The sequence below is a fragment of the Ciconia boyciana genome, chromosome 11, assembly GCF_034638445.1.
Source record: "Ciconia boyciana chromosome 11, ASM3463844v1, whole genome shotgun sequence".
In the NCBI taxonomy this organism is placed as follows: domain Eukaryota; kingdom Metazoa; phylum Chordata; class Aves; order Ciconiiformes; family Ciconiidae; genus Ciconia; species Ciconia boyciana.
Window position 1 is genome coordinate 22717628 of NC_132944.1, and position 18049 is coordinate 22735676.

The 18049-nt window shown below is 36.9% G+C and overlaps 1 protein-coding gene across 32 annotated transcripts in view; it reads right to left on the reverse strand.

Annotated features, from left to right (window-relative positions):
• SLMAP (sarcolemma associated protein) overlaps positions 1-18049 on the reverse strand; it is an 89507-nt gene that overhangs the window by 35683 nt on the left and 35775 nt on the right. For 6 of the 32 annotated variants that reach the window (XM_072876340.1, XM_072876348.1, XM_072876321.1 and 3 more), the window contains exons 3-13: positions 17355-17502; positions 11515-11587; positions 10076-10112; positions 8512-8574; positions 6951-7046; positions 6649-6720; positions 5652-5792; positions 3974-4111; positions 2528-2696; positions 2392-2442; positions 1783-1833 (exon numbers count right to left, since the gene is read on the reverse strand). In XM_072876340.1, the coding sequence (XP_072732441.1) occupies positions 1783-1833; positions 2392-2442; positions 2528-2696; positions 3974-4111; positions 5652-5792; positions 6649-6720; positions 6951-7046; positions 8512-8574; positions 10076-10112; positions 11515-11587; positions 17355-17502 (1039 nt within the window). Of the gene's footprint in view, positions 1-1782; positions 1834-2391; positions 2443-2527; positions 2697-3973; positions 4112-5651; positions 5793-6648; positions 6721-6950; positions 7047-8511; positions 8575-10075; positions 10113-11514; positions 11588-17348; positions 17503-18049 lie in introns of all 32 variants that reach the window. The other 26 variants (XM_072876347.1, XM_072876325.1, XM_072876351.1 and 23 more) reach the window with 7 other exon arrangements.

Consider the following 18049-nt stretch of genomic DNA (forward strand, 5'->3'; position numbering starts at 1 on the left):
GGATTGCTTCAACTTTGACAAAACAGTGAATATCAGTGATACAATGATATTTGTTATAATCACATTATAATGAATTCAATTTTGAAATGGTATTTCAGACAATTTTTAAACTCAGACTGATAAGAGGTAGCAGTACATGAAAAACAAGACATTCCTACCAACAATTTTAAAACAAACAAAAAAGTGTTTGTTAAAAACATCATATTTAATGTGATGTTATCAATTATTTCTCTATAAAACAATATGTATTTGCACTCGAAGCTTGAAAGCTTTTATTAAATGTTTCAGTTTAGCTCTAGGCTACTTTTGTTCACAGTATTGCATGTTTTTCTAATAACCTCCAACAACCTAACTTTCAAAGTCTTTTTTGGTTTACATGATTAGAATGAAGAATCAAAATCCCTATATAGTACCTCAGTTTTGCGTTGTAAAGAAGTTAACTATTTTCTGGGGTGGAAGATTTAAAAAAATTAAAAGCAAATTTATTTCTTAACCATTCTATCAAGCATTAAGAGTATTACCAACCTAAAATTATGCGTCAGCAAGATGGATCAATCTATCTAAAAACAAAGTACGGCAGTCCAGAAAACTGGGAACAGACATTAAGTCTCCTGCTTGCTAATCTCAGCGTGCATCATAGCCAAGTGCCTAAAATGCTAAGACATTAAGGGATAACTAGTACTTAGATTAAGGGGATGTTTTTGTACAGTTCCTGTCAGTGTTTAACAGATCTCTCCTCCTGCTCCAAATAAGAAATAGACATGAGGTCATGCCTTATTTTGCTACTAATCTCCCTAGTTAAGAAGCTCTTCATTTATAATACCAAAAAAAGGTAAAATGCTAAGAATTAGAGCATAAAGAGTCTTAAAATTTTGTTTCAAAAAGGCATACAGTAATCCTTAAACACTGTGAATATTAGTTAAAACCACGAGCTCTCTATACAAGTGCCCCATCCTTCCAACTAATACTACCACCATTCCTCCGAGCTTTTGCTATCCAGCAAGATCCAGCAAATGCTGAAGAAAGCTACATCCAGGAAAAATTTTAAATTAACATAAGAGGACAAATATATCTTAGCCAATGGAACAATTTAGTGAATTTAGAATCATAACTGCAATAATCTTTGCTATATGTGATGTTGGGCATATTCTTATCAGACAATTTCATTCAAAAAACTTCAAGCGTATGTTAAGACACAATAGTTAAAATACTTAGCTTTAACTAATTGGTCTTTAAAAAAACCCATCAGTTTGTTCAATCTGTATTCACTCCTGTTTTACATAAATACACTCCTGAGTCTTAAAAGAGTTTGTTTTTCCTATTTATATATTTCATATACTCAAATTTTTGACACATTATAGATAGGAGGGGGAAAAAAAGTTTTGCTGACTTGACTTACCATGCCTAATTTACTAGAAAAATCGTGTGCATGTGTTGCAAGATAAAATAAAATTAAGAGGAAAAAAGTCAATGAGTTTTCCACTTTCTTGTGTCACAAGCGTGACATCATTCAGTACTCTCCTACTGATTCCAGTGAGAGCCCATCAAAAACAAGGGAAAAAAAAAAGACGACTTCCAACTTGGCTCATTACATTTTACAGAACTTTCTAAAAACACGTAGACTGAAAGTCTAAGCAAAAAAAATGCTGGTCAGAGGAGTGGACAAATTCAATTTCATTTTTTAAGAGAATATTATTCAAAGTAGAACTTTAGAGAACCTTTTGAATTTGTTCAACTTCAAACATCAACCATAAGACAAAAGGTAGCCTTAAGATACACTACCTTTCTCTGTGCTCCCATTAATTTTAGGTATGAAGTCGTCAACTTGTATGCCTAGGATTAAGAAAGGATATTATTTCTGGAACCAAGCAAACTGTTTTGGGTTTTGTTTCTTTATAAATACAGCATTGTGAAATGCATCTGGCTTTTCATACTACTTCCTCCTTCTAAGTATCTAATCTAATCAAACAAAACAGGCAAATTTTAATGTGTTTTCCTGCACTACAGATCATGTTCCTGTTTGTTCAAACGTGTAAGAGGTTACCATCATCCAAAGAATTACTGTCTATTACATACATACGTATTTTAAAAATCCTTTTATATATGTATACAAAAGCCTTCAAAACCTTGGAGCTGAGGGGGCACAAACAGAGCTCCAAACTGAGCAATGACCCAGGAGGCTGAACACTCACAACAGCAGTGCCCTCTATTGGCATTCTGTTGTGGCCACATGGCTTCCAACGCTAACAAGTAACAACCAAGAAGAATGCACTACTGGGATAACTGTAAAACATTATTCTTTTGCCAAGCCCCTAGACTCCAAGATTATTATAATAAAATTGAACAGAAAACCTGGAAACCAGCTTGAAACAAGAAACTGATCACACCTACCTAAGCTGTTGTGTTCTTTAAGAGTTTTCTCTTGAAGATGTTCTAACCGTACTGTAAACAGAAGTCCAAGAAAAAGATATTTCACAGATTAAAAGAAAAACAAATAATCAAAGTTTCTTCCCCACTAGTGACTAACCTTGTAAAGCAGTTAGCCGCTCATTGGTGAAGTCATTATCAGCCTGCAGAGCTTCTATTTTTGCTTGAAGCTCTTGCTCTCTCTCTTCCATTTCATCTATTTTATGCTGCAATTCTTTTTTCTCAGCCAGTCCTTTCTGTTGGATTTCTTCTTGTCTTCCTTCTGCTACCTGCTCAAAAAAGATGTAAAAAATCCCAAACAAATCAAAATTAACATGTAAAGGAATAGGTTTCCTTGATTTTTGTATAACTAAATGTACCTAACTAACTTTCTTTGATAGTCAGATAAAGAAAATGGAAACAATGCAAAATTTTTCTACTGTTATTTTTCTATAAATTTCACTTCAAGCACAATAACAGAGAAAGAATCTCAAAATTATCTTAACTAACTTTTTGTCTGAGGAACCTAAATTTTACAGGAGCAGTACCAGGGCCCAAGAACTAAGAAACACCCAGAGCCTCCCAGCATCTCAAATCAATCAAAACCCAAGAGTCGTCCTGAACTGACTGTACATTGCACAGACCAACCTGATCGAAAGCCACACCTCTTTCCTTGCTGGATTTCATGATAATAAGTTTCAAAGACTCTTCCTCGCTCCAAGCTAGGTACTAAGTTTCAATTTTGATCCTTCTGTGTATAGTCGTCATCATCAGTGATTAACTCATAATTGGGAAACCAATTGCCTTAAGACCAGCAATTTAACATTTTAGTCTGCAAAGAAAAATCTTCTGAGGTGCTGAAATAGGACTTGAAGAACCTAAGTTCAAATTCCAGTATTTACCCAAGACAAATGCAACAACTGTCTCAGGTGTACAGAGAGAACACTACTACCTTCCTCCTCCGCATCTTCTACTTATGGAGATTGGAAACTCTTTGGGAACAGGCTTTATGATACTGTGATTATTTTGTTTTCCACCATAAAGGACCTTTAAATATTAATAAACTTAGACGTTTGGTTTAATAACAAACCTGATAGCATGCTCCTTCCCCCTGGAAGCTGAGTCATGCTATTACTATGTGGCAGGCTAGTTACATTTGTAACTGCACAAAGAGGCAACATGAAATGCAAATTTATTTCCAATTCTAGTTTTCATTCCCATTAACCATAAAATGTTTAGGTTGAAAGTTATTTGTCTATATATAAGCAGTTGAATATAAAGTTTTATACCATATGTAATTTTCTATTATAATACATTGCCGCTCCAAAAATATGGTAACTTTCAAAGTGAACAAAAAGGGAACCTTTTTAGCAATTTAACTGATGACACTTTCAGGTACATTATATGTAAACAAAAAAAAAAAGTGAAAGATTATGTGCATCTTTTTCATTTACCTGTTTAAAAAGTTTCTTAACCTTTATTTGGTTGCTGCATTAGAAATTAAATTTTATTTATTTGTTCCATGCATTATAGTATCACTGTAAGACAGATGAAGTTCTGTCATTACCTTTAGTTTGTCAGAAAGATCTTTAATTTCATTTACAGCTCCATTGTACTTATTAGCTAATTCTCGTAATTCTTCCTGAGTCCTCTCATTCATTTCTTTCAGGTGAGTACATTCATCTTCTGTATTACTTAAACTCCGCTGTAAAATAGAATAATTATGCAATAAATAAAGAGAGACTAATAATCTACCAAACACTGAAGTTGATCTGTTTTTTTCCAAACAGTGTATGTAACTAATCATATTTAACTGCTTTGTTCCTAATCATTAAGGCTAAACAAACAGACCAAGTCCTGGCAAAAACGCTATCTATACAAACCTTTGTAATGTTCTACTTAAAGAACAGATTACGTGAAAATATATTAGCTTCATGCATGTGTAAAAAAACCCCAAACCAAAAAACCCACAGTAGGTTATACAATTCATTGTGATTGATAGGAATGAAGAACTGAAACATGTGATCCATCTCCCCCATTCTCTTCTGGTTTATGATAAACTGTGAAAGTTCTATAATATTTTGTGATTCAATGTAATCAGCAGATTTCATTGAAGCAAAAGAAGATTTAACACATTATATAAGCCAAATGGCTCCCAGGAATTGTTCTTTTTCTGAACTCCATAATGTGGAAAGACATCTAAACTAAGATCCCCTCAAGAGGGCAGCTGGGTCCTCAGGAGGCAAGGAATGCTCCAGAAGTTTGCATCAGCTGGTGATAGAAGCACAACTAAATGGTGTCTAGAGTTTCCTCCTCATAGCTCAAGATTTGTTTCTGCATTCACACAATTATTTTTTTTTTTTTTTAATAACAAGCTCTGACTTAGTTCTTCACCACCAAAACAGACCAAACCACCTTTAAACAGAAGTGCATTCAAAACTACATTATATAATAATTATTAAAGGACAACTTTCAACCAGGAGCCAATAATTCTTCTGTGTGGAGATAAAACTATGTGACAGGAAGCACTCAAGCAAATCTCTTACTAAAGTTAAATGAATATTTCTCCCCAAGAGTCAAAGTAAAGAGCAAAAAGTATAATAAATAAGTCAGAAGATTCTTCTCTTAGTATAGGATCGGAAAGGAGAAGAAAGCTAGAAGTAAACATAAAACTCCAACCATTAACAAACCTGTTCAGAACTATTACAATATAAAAAGGGGTACTTAACTTAAATCTTATAAGGTTATTTATTACAGCGCTATATGCATCTCATTCTCTAAAAAGCATGAAGAGGACAGACACTCTGAGCACTTAAATCTTACGATATTTCTTGAGATATTACAGGGGCAGAAATCTTATTTGAAGAAATTGTCCAATACTTTGTAATCTTAAAAGCTCATTCTTAAGTGTAATTTGTACGAGTGGTTAAGCTTACATTTGCATAAATTGTACAGTTTAAACAAGGTCTAACAGTATTTTTTCTAATGCATGTATGTCATTTTCCCCTCACTTATTTCCCACACATACTAACTTCCGTAAGACAGCTTCATGAATTTTGAAATCTAGCAGAAAAAGAAGGAGGATTTTAAAGAATAGTTTCCCCTTAACTGTTTAACAACCTAAGTATTATCCAATAGGAGAAACAAACACTACTACTGAATATACTGCAAGGGCCAGTGATCTAAACAGCAGCAGTTAGAACTGTTGCAGCATTTCCAGAAGACTAGGCATGAAACTTCAATACCTCCACTTCAGACAGTTTTCTGACCACTTCAATTTTCTCCTGAAGGACCCGCCTCAGGGACTCTTTGGCTGTTGTCTCATAGTTGTGTTTGTCTTCTTGTAATGCTATAAGCTCTTTTCGTATACTGTCTTCTGTTTGATTCTGTATGTATAAGATAATCCAGATACAAAGAGAGAATATAAATTAGTATTTTGCTGATTAAACATACTAGATTGTGATAAGACCTGTTCTATTCCAAAATGTTTAGCAAGTAGATAGGAAAATGTTATGGACAAATCAATGATCAAAGATTCCTGACATGACTGGTGTAAACCAGTTATTTTTTGAAGTGTGCGTATGGCAGCACACATTCAATGATCAGCTTTGATTACAGGAAAACTATGGGGTTTTTTTGGACACTGCTAAGACAATGTCAAGCCTAGGAGACCTACAATTTGACAAACCAGAAACCTATGAGGTCCCATCTGAAAGACCTCAAATAGGACCTGGAAAAAGGTTCTTATAATGTAGGTAGTTGAAAGGAATTTAAAATAAAATAAAAATAAAAATTTAAGGCAGGCATAGGTGGCCTAAACAACAATCAAGGCAGGGCGTACTTGTTACTCTGTCTCTGACAGAGCACATTGATAATGCCTTTTTTTCAGATCCCTATTTGGAAAGAAACATCTATAGGAAGTGGGACAGAATGGTTGCTTCTCACCAATGACAGAAATTCCTTTTCTGCATTTCTCTATGTACATGTTTATATGCATATACAAAAGAAATCAGTTTGGGCTAAAAAAATGCTGAAAAATAGCCATTTGTCTAGATTTAAAGTGATTCCATGAAATACAGAACAGATCTACGGTTTTCATGTTATTCAGATTATCAAAACTGCACAGGCTCATTTTGGAAAGTTTATGTTCCAACTGCCTTCCTCCAACTAGCTAATTTCAAAACACTTCAAAAGAGCTATCTTTGAGCATTCCTAGCATTCAACTTTAAGTGAACTACTTACCTTTGAACATGCCTGTAACTGATTTCCCATAACCTCTAATCTTGATAGCAGCCTGTCTTCATCTATTAAAGCCTAGCAGAAAAGAAGTATCAACTTAGTATTAACATGCTTTACGTAGTTCCAGTAGAGTTCTGCTTTAAAGACTTAAATTTTATTGGAGTACTAAATTTATTAAACGTTATCTTTTGCACAGTTTAAGAGAGCCGCCATAAGCTTTTTATTCTTTCTGCTGCCTTTTTTCCCCCCCATTGTTTGTAAATTAATAGCTACAATTTATATTGGAAAAGGATGCCTGCAGATACCTGCCAACTAGTATCTGAAGCCTCTTGTGTGACAGCAAGTAGTCGCTGAAGGGTTGCCAGCTTCTGTTCCAACATTTGTTCCCGATGTAAGGCTTCCTATGAAGAGAGCAGACCACCAGTCAGTTCAGCTAGAACAACTCAGAAAAAAAGAAGCAACAGAAGAGATACCAAAATACAAGAAAAAAGGAAATGTATGTAGCAAACATTGTCACGTATTCAAAACTATAATAAACCTATCCCATTTTATACATCCACACATTTCTTTGGATATTTTAATTAGAAAATGTTATCCCATAACCTCAGGTTCCTGAAAACCTTCATTTTTGATGCATACGTTGCACATGCTGAGTACGCATCATAACAAGTTATTCTTTCCAAGACTTAAAAACACTTCGACTTTTGTCAATAATTTGAGTCACAAAACTGTAAACACCAAAAGGCAGCTTGGCAGCTCCCATGCAATGAGCTGTTCATCCTCAAATCAGGTCACAAAAGAAAAATGCCAAGCAAGAACTACTATTTTTGTTTGATTTTTGTTTTATGACAGTAGGATAGAAGAGATTCTTCGTTAACAATTCCAGGATACAGAGAGTGAACAGATTGGTGAGCAAGTACGTATTTGGCCTCCCAAGAAAGAGCATCTGCCTGAGCTGCTTCCTGCTATGTCAGCAAATACACATAAAGTCAGTACCTGTCTCAAAAGCCTCATCATTGATGTGAACAAATAAAAATTGCCGTTACCAAAAAAAAACCAGGCAAAAATAAATCAGTAGAACTATACATAAATTAAACCTAGATAGAATTTGCCAGTAAGAATGTTTTCATATCTTTTCCAGAAAGCTGATTTTATGGTCCTTTCTAAAGAGTTTATTTATATATACGTATCCGCACCCACTTTAATGTGTTGCCACTTTGCAGTCTAACCCTTTTGTGACATGACATCTTAGGAAAAAAACCACACCTATTAAAACTGACACAGGAGCAGGCACAGAAAGGCTGGCGATGCCCATGAGGAGGAAGAGCTGCCAGCACTGTCCCCTCCTTTATACTTTCCAATAGATACAGGGACAGAATAGTCACACTAAGAAATTACATTCACAGAAACAAACTAGTTCTTGACGCATGAAATGACGTCTTGTTTTGCCTTGCTTTTGTTCTGCCAAAACTTTTATACACATACGCAGTACACCCACAGCAATGGATGATGAGAAAAATATTGTGAGCAAAAGAAAATTGGGGACAGCAAGGTAGGAGAGAAGAAAGGCCAGGAAAAGCAGGTATATAGCATTCAGAGAGCCTTCTATAAAACAGGGAGCTTTCATGTTTCTTTTGTAAGAGTCATAGTTTATACTGCTCATGCAAAACCCCAAAAGTTTACATAGAACTATACTATGTCTAATTACAACATGTTTTACATTATTTCACTACAGAAAAGGTAGTTAAATGCTTATCATGTTCCAGCTTACAAAATGCAAGCCAAAGACATACAGACCATAAGATTTGTGTTTTGAACAAAGATTAAATATTTAGGCAAACTAAATGCTGTCAAGAGAAAACCTACCTGCAGATACTGTGAAAGCTGAAACAATTCCTGAGAATACATACTGGGAGTGTTAGCAGCAACCTGAAAAATAAGAGAATTTAAGAATCAAAATGGGTTTGGATTTTTCATTAAACTCGAATAATGCAAAATTCAACATTTAAATCTAGTCATGAAGGTAAACTTAAGATTATCTAATAATGACATTTTCAATGATTTATTGCTCTGCTACTATTCATTCTTTGTTTTATCATAGAACTTCCCAACTCTGGACCGAGGCCCCACTGTGTTAATGTCTTTACAAGTTCTTGGACGACCAACACACCAAAGAGTTTAAGGCTTTTGTTTCAGCTGAGATTAAACTGACAAAAAAGAAACAAGGTGCACAAAGGTGAAGCCATTCAACCCAAGGACAAACAGAAATCAGGGGCTTCCAGAATTGAAAATAGTCTCTCGTATTCCAACTCAGTGTCATCATCACACACACATTTCAATCACACATTTCCTGTTGACCTACTAGCCATCATCTTCATCATTCCCCTTTATAAGTATCTGTTTCAGATTTGAGGAATACCCATATTATCTCCAATCATACCTGAAACTGTTCTGGACTTGGGCGGAAGATGGGGATTGTTTTGTGGGGTTTTTTTTTTTGCAAATTTGTTTATTTATGTACTAGTTCTTGCAGGCTCTTCCTACACTGACATAATTTTGAACCTGTTTTTCAAACAGCTATACCTGCAGTCCTTCCTCAGAATTTCTGCCCTTGTCCTGGATTCAAGCTACACATGCTGTTTTGAAACCTCAACTTAAATGCAAAGTCTATGAACTCCTTGGGCTGCTGACTTCACAAATAAGTTTCCTTAGTTTCTCGAAATGTTGTTCTTCATGTTTAAAACTCTGATTCAAACCTATTTAAGTTAATCTTTCTTTTTAGAGGCTAGAGAGACGATCAATTCCTGATCACTTGTCTCAAGGGTGTATCTATTAACAGCTTTTCTACAAGTCTGCCACATTATCAAAATTGAGTTTAAAAATTACAGTAGACATTACTGCCTCCATGACTCTGCAGTGAGCGACTCTGGCTACACAAGAAGAGCAAAGAGGTCTGGTCTCAATCTTCCTTTGGAACATGCCAAAGCACTTTCCATCCTGTGCAGTGCAGCTTCTCCTCCATAAAAAACAAGATACAAGGACAACACACCTCATCCAAACACCAAATCATGAGCTACTCTTGGGTTCCACAGAACAGATCAAGTATCAAATTATGCCATACCCAAGACCTGTTAGTGAGTCAACCTGTACCTGGAAATTTAACCATCTTAACGTCAATGTTTTTTTTTTTCCCTAAGCCATGTTTCAGATGCCGTACTACATTCAGAAGTCAAGCTACCTTAAAATATACACTGCGATACTGCATTACCTTCTCTACCTTAAATGTCACTCAAAATATTAAACTAGGTAAAAACAGGCAGTAGGAAACATATCTAAGTGTAACTGGACTTCATCATTTCTTCACCTTTATAACAAGTCAGAAAACAGCACATAACTGAGTAAGGCAGAAAATGGCAAATTACTGAATTACCTTGTCAACAGGACTTGGTAATGGAGCATGGATAACGCTAAAAAAAGAAATTAAAAAGTGAACACAGAGTGCAGAACAGCAGTTCAAAAATCTAGAAGATCCCCAATACTATGCATTTAATCAAGATGCTTTGTATTTTTAAGTTTATTCTTCAGATGAAAATGAAGAGTTACCATACAAACATGCAAAACCAGTTAATACTATGCTAAGCGATGTTTTCAAACTTACAGAACTATTTTCAAATTATAAATCCAAGGTCTATTCTAAAAACTCTCTTTACCAACTTTTATTTCAGTAGTTACATAATATTTTATTTTTAAAAAAAATGATAATATAAGGTTTAAAGCAATTCACATGCACAAAACAACAGATACGAAAAGACAGTGGATATACTACTTGTGTTTACAAATTCAACAAACTGAGTAAAATAATATTTGGTAACTTACAGAATTTTGTACACTTTCATTAGAGAAAAATGTTACACTTCCACATTTTCATCAAAACTAAAAATTTAACACCAGACATTTCTACTATTTCTTATTAGGACATGCAATTACATGGAAAATTTCCCATAATAATTTATTTTGACTTATCTTCCCAGAAGCAAAGACACCCTAAAGCTTCATGCAAATAATTCTGGATACTAATGATAAAAGAATATTTAAGTACACAATTAAAACCATACAATTGCTGAGGATAAAAGATGATTAAAATTATGTCATTTGTAATTGGCACTCAGTTACTGCAAACAAAATGTTTACTTTTTTGTTTCTACTGCTCTTTGAAATTTTGTCCAAAATGTGCACATATAGACAGAAAACCCTCTCAATATTCATCTGAGTTTCCAAATGTTATTCCATCCAACATATTTTATGATTTTTTTTCCTCATGCCAGGCAAAGCTTTCTTTCATTGTGACACCAAACAACTGCAGCACAAGGACACATTACTGTATTACTTCTCTGAAGAATATAAACTGCGTTAGGTGTACACGTGTACACACACAGAGACACCATTAACCCCACTTTAGTAGAGTCTACGTGCATTTAAGGGAGCAAAAATAACAATCCCAAATAAAAAAGAGGGAAGGAGAACGCTCATTTGCTTTCTTTTGTCCTGTATTCTTCTGTTTATAATACCCCTTCCAGTACACTAAACCACAGCCAGTCAGCAAAGCCCAACTTCACAAGAACTTTTTTATTCTTTTCTAGAACTTCTTAATAAAAAAGTTCTTTCATAGTTGTCTTAATTTCTAAAAGAAACAAGCAAATGAGATTTCTTTTTCGTAATGCCTGCAAAAGAACCACGCTCTCAGTTATTTTCTTTGCATGATCACAGGAAAAGAAACTGCTCCTATCCTGATTTGAAACATAATACCCATCAAATCCTCATTATACAGTATTTTAATTTTGCTGCACATGAATAGATACTTATTCTTACTCTGATCGCAATCGAGCTTCCATTCCATCTGGAAGAAACAGTTTGATTGTGGAGACTATACATCCATGGGTAACTGAAAAGAAACAAGTACTAAGTCATCATGATTCGTTACTATTTAATTATAAGTTCAACAGTTAATGTTATAGTAACCAAGCGAGCTGTCTCAAGAAACTCTGAGGCAGGCAAACAAGAAAAGGCATGAATGCCTTCAAGCACCAGTGCCTGGGTCTGCCTGCTCAGACCTCCTCTGGAGACAGGAAACTTTATCATTAGAAACTTGAAGAAGTTACGCTGTGTGCTTAGTCCTGGCTGTGAAGCAGTTACAGGTCCAATTCTTCCACATGCAGCACGTTAAAAAAGTTAGGTGTCTGGCAGATGCCTGCAAGATGTCTTTACTGCAGCAAGTTAAAAAAGTTAACTCTATGTTTTGATCATAAGATGAGGAAAAAGGAATGCATCTTACCTGCGCTAGGTTAACGGGAATGCAGAAGTACAAACAAAATAACGAGCTACCATTTTGACAAGATTCCCATGAGCATATCCAGGGACTTAAAAGGTAACATCCCATTTGTGTCGCCAGACACTCACTTCAACATCTGGAACTTGCCAAGTGATTGTTATTTACAAACACAAGGATCAAAAAGGGAACGCAGAGGAAGAGTACAGGAATAACTGAGAAGTACATCCTCTTGAACGCTACGAGCATCATTCGAGACAATACATCTCTGTTTTGGTATGCTTGTAGTATGCATCTCATGCACAGCCCTAGACAAGTGGCCTCTCATTTCAGAAGGAGAAAGCTCGCTTCTCCAGGGCTACATTCAAGATTCTTTGAACTCAAGAAAGATCCTAAGGAATAAGAGGAGCAAAATACAAGAAAAAGAGGAGCAAATGCAATAATTGATTCTTACATCAAGTTCAACCTCTCTTCACAATGTTTCCCAAAAATGTTACTGATACCATTTTCAATGACATTGCAAACAGTCAAATTAGGTTGTTGTTTTTTTTTTTCTTGTATGGTTCTATGATTTGGGAAGTAAAAATTCTTTCCAGTTACATGGAAAGATAGACCAATGTTGTTCCCCAAAACACTAGTGCAAGCTAGATACAAATAAGTATATGGTCATCTAGCACTATACCTAAAGCACCCACCAACATACAAAGACAAATAGCTGCTCTACTTTCATGGTTATTAATATCAGCAAAACAGTTAATGTGGCTTTGGAAAAAAGAAAAAAAAAAAAGGGCAATGGGTGTTTTAGGACGACAGCACTCCAGGGAAACGAGACAAGTCTTTGAGGAAGCTACCTCAATAGAATCTAAAAATACAGGAGAAATGATCCAACTAAACAGAGTTGTTCTTAACCTTTATTCAGTGCTAAAAGCTAACGCTTTGGAGAAGTATCCTCTGAGCTACAAGACCCTGTTTTTTCAAGCTGACCTGGTAAAGTATTAACTTTACAAGTCAGGGAAGAACAGCCAGGACCTCATTCTCAAAACAGATTAATCCATGTTTGTTGGGGTCTTTTTTTGGCTTTAGACTTAGGTCCCCAGAATTCACAAATCTGTTCTTGCAAAAACATTAAAAAAAAAAATACATTAGCAATATTAGCTGTAGCATGTAATACTCACACAGCTTTCATAATGAAGAATCTTTCCTTTAAGGCATAAAGAGGAAATGAGTGATTTCAAGAAGAAAGTATTAGGGTATCTGAAATTGAAGACCAACAGACAGCTTTACCTTTGGGTCATATCAGGTGGGTCTGCTGTGAGATTATGTAATCCTGAAGTTTTTCCGTCAACACTCAGACTGAAAAAAAAAATCTCCTAAAAGCTGCAGGAGCTTTATTTGTGTAAAAAATTAAGAGATAAAGGAGATTTAGCAGAGGGTCTCAAATAGACAGTGACTGTGAAAAGGTACCAAGCATTTTGATAGGTTTATAAAATAAAAATAATAGAAAAAGAAAAAAAACCCTGCACCCTGTCCTTTAGCTAGCAGTTGGTTACAACTGAAAGAATGACGAGAAAGCGTAAGGGAAAGGTAAAGCAACATATAGAACGTTATTATAGTGATGGACTATATTACAGTCCAGTCCGGACAGGAGAGTAGTAATTGTTTAAATTCAAGCCTCTCTTATTCCTTTCGGGGAACAACAAAAAGAAAAGCAGCAAAGCCAAAGCCACCTCCGGTTGCCAAAGGGGACCGGGAAAACCCTCCCCGAGCTGCCCCGCGTCCCCCGCCCCGCCCCGCCCGCCGCGCACTCACCTCGGGGCGGCTGCAAGGGGACCCGGGCGCTGCCGGCCCCGCCCCGCCCCGCCCCGCCCGCGCAGGGAGCGACGCCGCGGCGCCACGCCGCCGCCGCCAGAGGGCGCCGCAGGCCGGCAGGCGCCTGAGGGGCCGCGGCGGCGCGCCCGGCAAGGGGCCCCGAGCGCCGGCCCCCCGCTTGCCAGCGGCCTTGCCCGCAGCTAGCCGCAGGGCACGTAAAAAACCTATTCCTGCTACGCTTGCGCTGCGAAACTTTAGTCCCAAGCTTGCTGCGTCGTTCTGAAACGCCTAACTGTCACACGCGTCACCGCACGACTCCAAAAAACCACCGAGAGCTCTGCGCCGAACCCCGATGGGGGGTTATGCTGCAAAGGAGCACAAAAACGGGAATAAAGAAATGATTGCTGTTGGTCTCAACATTTTCTGCTTCACAGAGACAATTTGCAAACGATGCTCTCGTTTTTATCTTCACATGTTAATGTGGTAACAGCAGCCCTGGCAATAATCGAAGCAGCGCCAAGGAGCTGCCTCTCATTCCCCACGAGGGCTCTATCTATTTGACAAGCAGCGCGCGCTGGGTTTCCTCATCTGCTCTGCACAGGCTTTTTCGAACGCCATGTGAGAGAAAAGATGTATTAAAGAGTCCAAACTTGACTAGAAAAAAGTGCATAAACTGTATTTGAACAAAATCATCCGGTATTATTTGACCCTACTTGAAAGCCTGCTGCTCCTTCCCATGCAGGGAAGTCACCACCAGTTAACTCTTGGAACGCTCTGGCACTGGCTGGGAAATTCAGGAAGTGCTCAAAGGTTATAAACCAGACTAACAGAGAGAAAAGCACGGTCAGATGATCAATAGATAAGTACTGTGTTGAGGAGAGGGAAATGAGCAGGCCTGTGTGCTCGTTAGGAATATAACAAGTGGACAAATAAGGAAGCGGGAGGGTTGGAAACGTTTCTTCTCTCGGGCCTGTGAATGACTTCAGCTCAGCAGCAGAAAGCAGAGGAATCGCTGCTCATCTAAGATGTCCTGAAAAATCACATACTGAACGTGCCACTATTTTAATGAACCAAAACAAGATCATGTTTGCAACGAAATGACTTACTAAAACACAGCCTGAACAATACAATAAAAAGAAATGTATTCTAGCAATATTTACCCAATTCAGAATTTACATAGGCAAGTAAACTCTGCCTATCCTGTCATTACCTTGTAATTACACACAGCAACATGCTGAAATGTCTTGTGCAAGTAAGGCGTTATGTAAATACCAGGATGCAAAAGGGTTTTAAAGGGAATCACTAGTATAAAACTACTTGCACGTCTGTTTCATTACTAGATTAGGTTAACAGTAACATCTAAGATTACTGAAATGAACTGGTGAAAAAAATAGTGTTTATACGCATTCCAACTGCATTCATGGGTAAACACTTTAACTGTGGGGCAGCTGCTTCATGCCCCAGTGGGATGATACAATCTTCATTCTTTGCTTGGGGGAGCATGAAGAAGGAGGAGAGCAAACTTGTATACTCTTCCTCATCAGCTAGCTCAACACATTCGTGAGTAACACGAGCACAGTTCATACGTTCAAAGCTAGAGAAGAGGAAAACGAAGGCTGCGCAACCTGATCACACAAATGCCAGGTCGCTGGGATCATGTTTTGTAAAACTAACATAAAACCATTGGGAAGAACTACTACGGGCAAGAATTTGCTTACGATGAACTTTCCACAGACTTTCACATGAACTAATTGCAAATAATTGCTGATAAGAACAAGTGAACTCCAATTTTTCTTCCAACTAAATCTTAAAATAAAAATTATTTTAGGTCTAAATACACATGAAGAAATTCAGCTTCTTTTAGCAAGGACAGCATCTCATCAAATAAATAGTTCCAGGTTCATTAGATTCAATGTATTCCTTCGATTTATTCCATGTATACTGCTAGTATTCATAAATATTTGCAATCACTTCACATTAAATAACATTTTAAGTAACTCCCAGACAATTCCAACTAGACATCTGGGAGTTAAATCTTCACGACATCATTTTTGAGGAAAGTGAAACAATGTAATGTGACCTTCACTACCACGAATCGCTCAAAAATAATATAGCTCCAGAAGCTCGCCAGGACAAAATACTTAACCACCTCCATTGCTTAACAATGTTTTCTTTAAAGATGTATTCTTAACCTCCCTCTGATACTTCAGACTTGGAGAACTATAACCTACCTGGCTAAAGATGGATAGAATTCATGAGTAACAGATGGAGCAGGCTTCATATTTTTGTTTTGTTCACTTAATGCCTTTTAAAAATTCTACTGTTGTACTATGGGTTGGTTTGCTGGGTTTTAGGGGGGTTGTTCTGATTTGGTTGGGGGGGGGATGGTTTGGGGGTTTTCACTTGTGGTTTGTTTTTTTTTTTTTTTAAAGAACTTTACCATCATCATTTACATTTAATATGATTCTTTAATTTCATTCTTTCCTAATATACCCCACTTTAAGGATAAGCTCTGTGAAGGTCTTGTTCAGAAAAGGAGTGAAGTGGAAGAGCAGCGATGGCAGTTCTGCCATTTTATTGCCAAATCTGTGTGTTACTGGATTAGGGTCCTTCAGAACACAGCCAGAACTTTGATGCTTACTGAAAGTAACAGACCTGTTAGGTAACTTTTTAAAGTCTTGACCATATTGATTACAATCTAATAATTCACATAAAGACCAGTCTTCAGAAAGAGAAAGAAATTACTCCCGAAACACTGTACATAAATGCAAAAGAAGAGAGACAGAGGCTGCATTTTTATTAACACAGATATATAACTATTACCATAACACAAGATCTCTTGAGCTTGCATATTGGGAAGAGGACGGGGAAGAGGACAGCAAGAAAACCAAATCAAACTAAAATCCTGTCACCTCATTTTTCAGCTAGCAACGTTTTTCTATCCTCATTTTAAAGTACCTGCAGAAACCAAAACCAGTAGCAGTCACAGAAAGAAAAAGTAGGTATCTTGACAAGAATTAAATTAGCTTGTTTCAAACTTATGCTGAGTACTTTATCAAGAAATGCAGTTTTCTACTTCTGTAGGGTTCATAGGGTTGACAGAAAGGTAGTTACAAAAACAAAATTAAAAAACCCACAAAAAACCCCACATAGCGCTATGCACACATGCCCATGCTGCACTTTCAAAATTGCTGCCAGTCAATTTAAGAGAGGCAATAGCTAAACATGTGGTCCCAGCTGAGCCTCCTTTTCTGGATCTGCATTTCCACTGCACACGCTAGCACCCATACAGCCACAGAAGAAGGTGGGCTGTGGAAGCAACCCAGTTAAAATCTAGTTGGTGGCAGGGAAGGGGCTGGATAGAGTCAGTGTTTTCAGCAGATCAGTTTCTTGATCCAGTTTATCACGTGGCCACGGGACTCACTGTCAGCACAAAGGAGGGAAGAGGTAACAAAAAAACCCCACCTATTTTCTTACAACAGGAATATCGTTTACTCTTAAAGAATGGATTGTAGTACGTTGTTCTAAATAAATATACTTGGAAAAAAAAACAAGAAATGATCCATACCCTTACCTTTCCGCGTGTTCTCCGTCACATCTACACCAAACTGGATGATGTCACCTGACATAATTTCACATGGTGGGCTTTCCTCAGATCCTCTACTCAGTCTCTGACTATTAATAAAGGTACCATTACTACTTTTAGTGTCTTGAAGATAGAACTGTAAAAACAAACAAAAAGAATAGTAAAGTATCTGGAAAAAAACAAACAAGTATGATGAAACATAAGCTCCAGTAAAATTTTACTTGCTATAAAATACAGCTTGACCTCCCAATGTAGAAGAGGACAAATGTATCAAACTCAAAACACCCTCCTCAGGATGCAACACCTTCACATTATCAAGAAATATTTGTATTTGATTTTTAGTTGTTTAACATATGACTGAATTCTAGCACATAGACTATGCAAATAATTGCTACAAACTGTACTTAACCTACTGCCTGCATGGAAAGGATCAGACATTGTTAGCAACAACACCTTTTGCCATACGTGTAAGAATTTATATTTATCTTGGTCAACACACAGAAATTCTGACTGCTCACGCATTTAAGGTACCAGTGTTCCATGACAGAAACACGCTGTAGGGAAGACTAGCACTGAGGGCACAAGGAAAAGCTTTGGCAGAAGACAGAGTTCAGGAATTGTAATATAAAAGCGTGGCGAAACTAAGGAAAAAAAAATTAGGATGCTTTTACCTCTCAGCGATA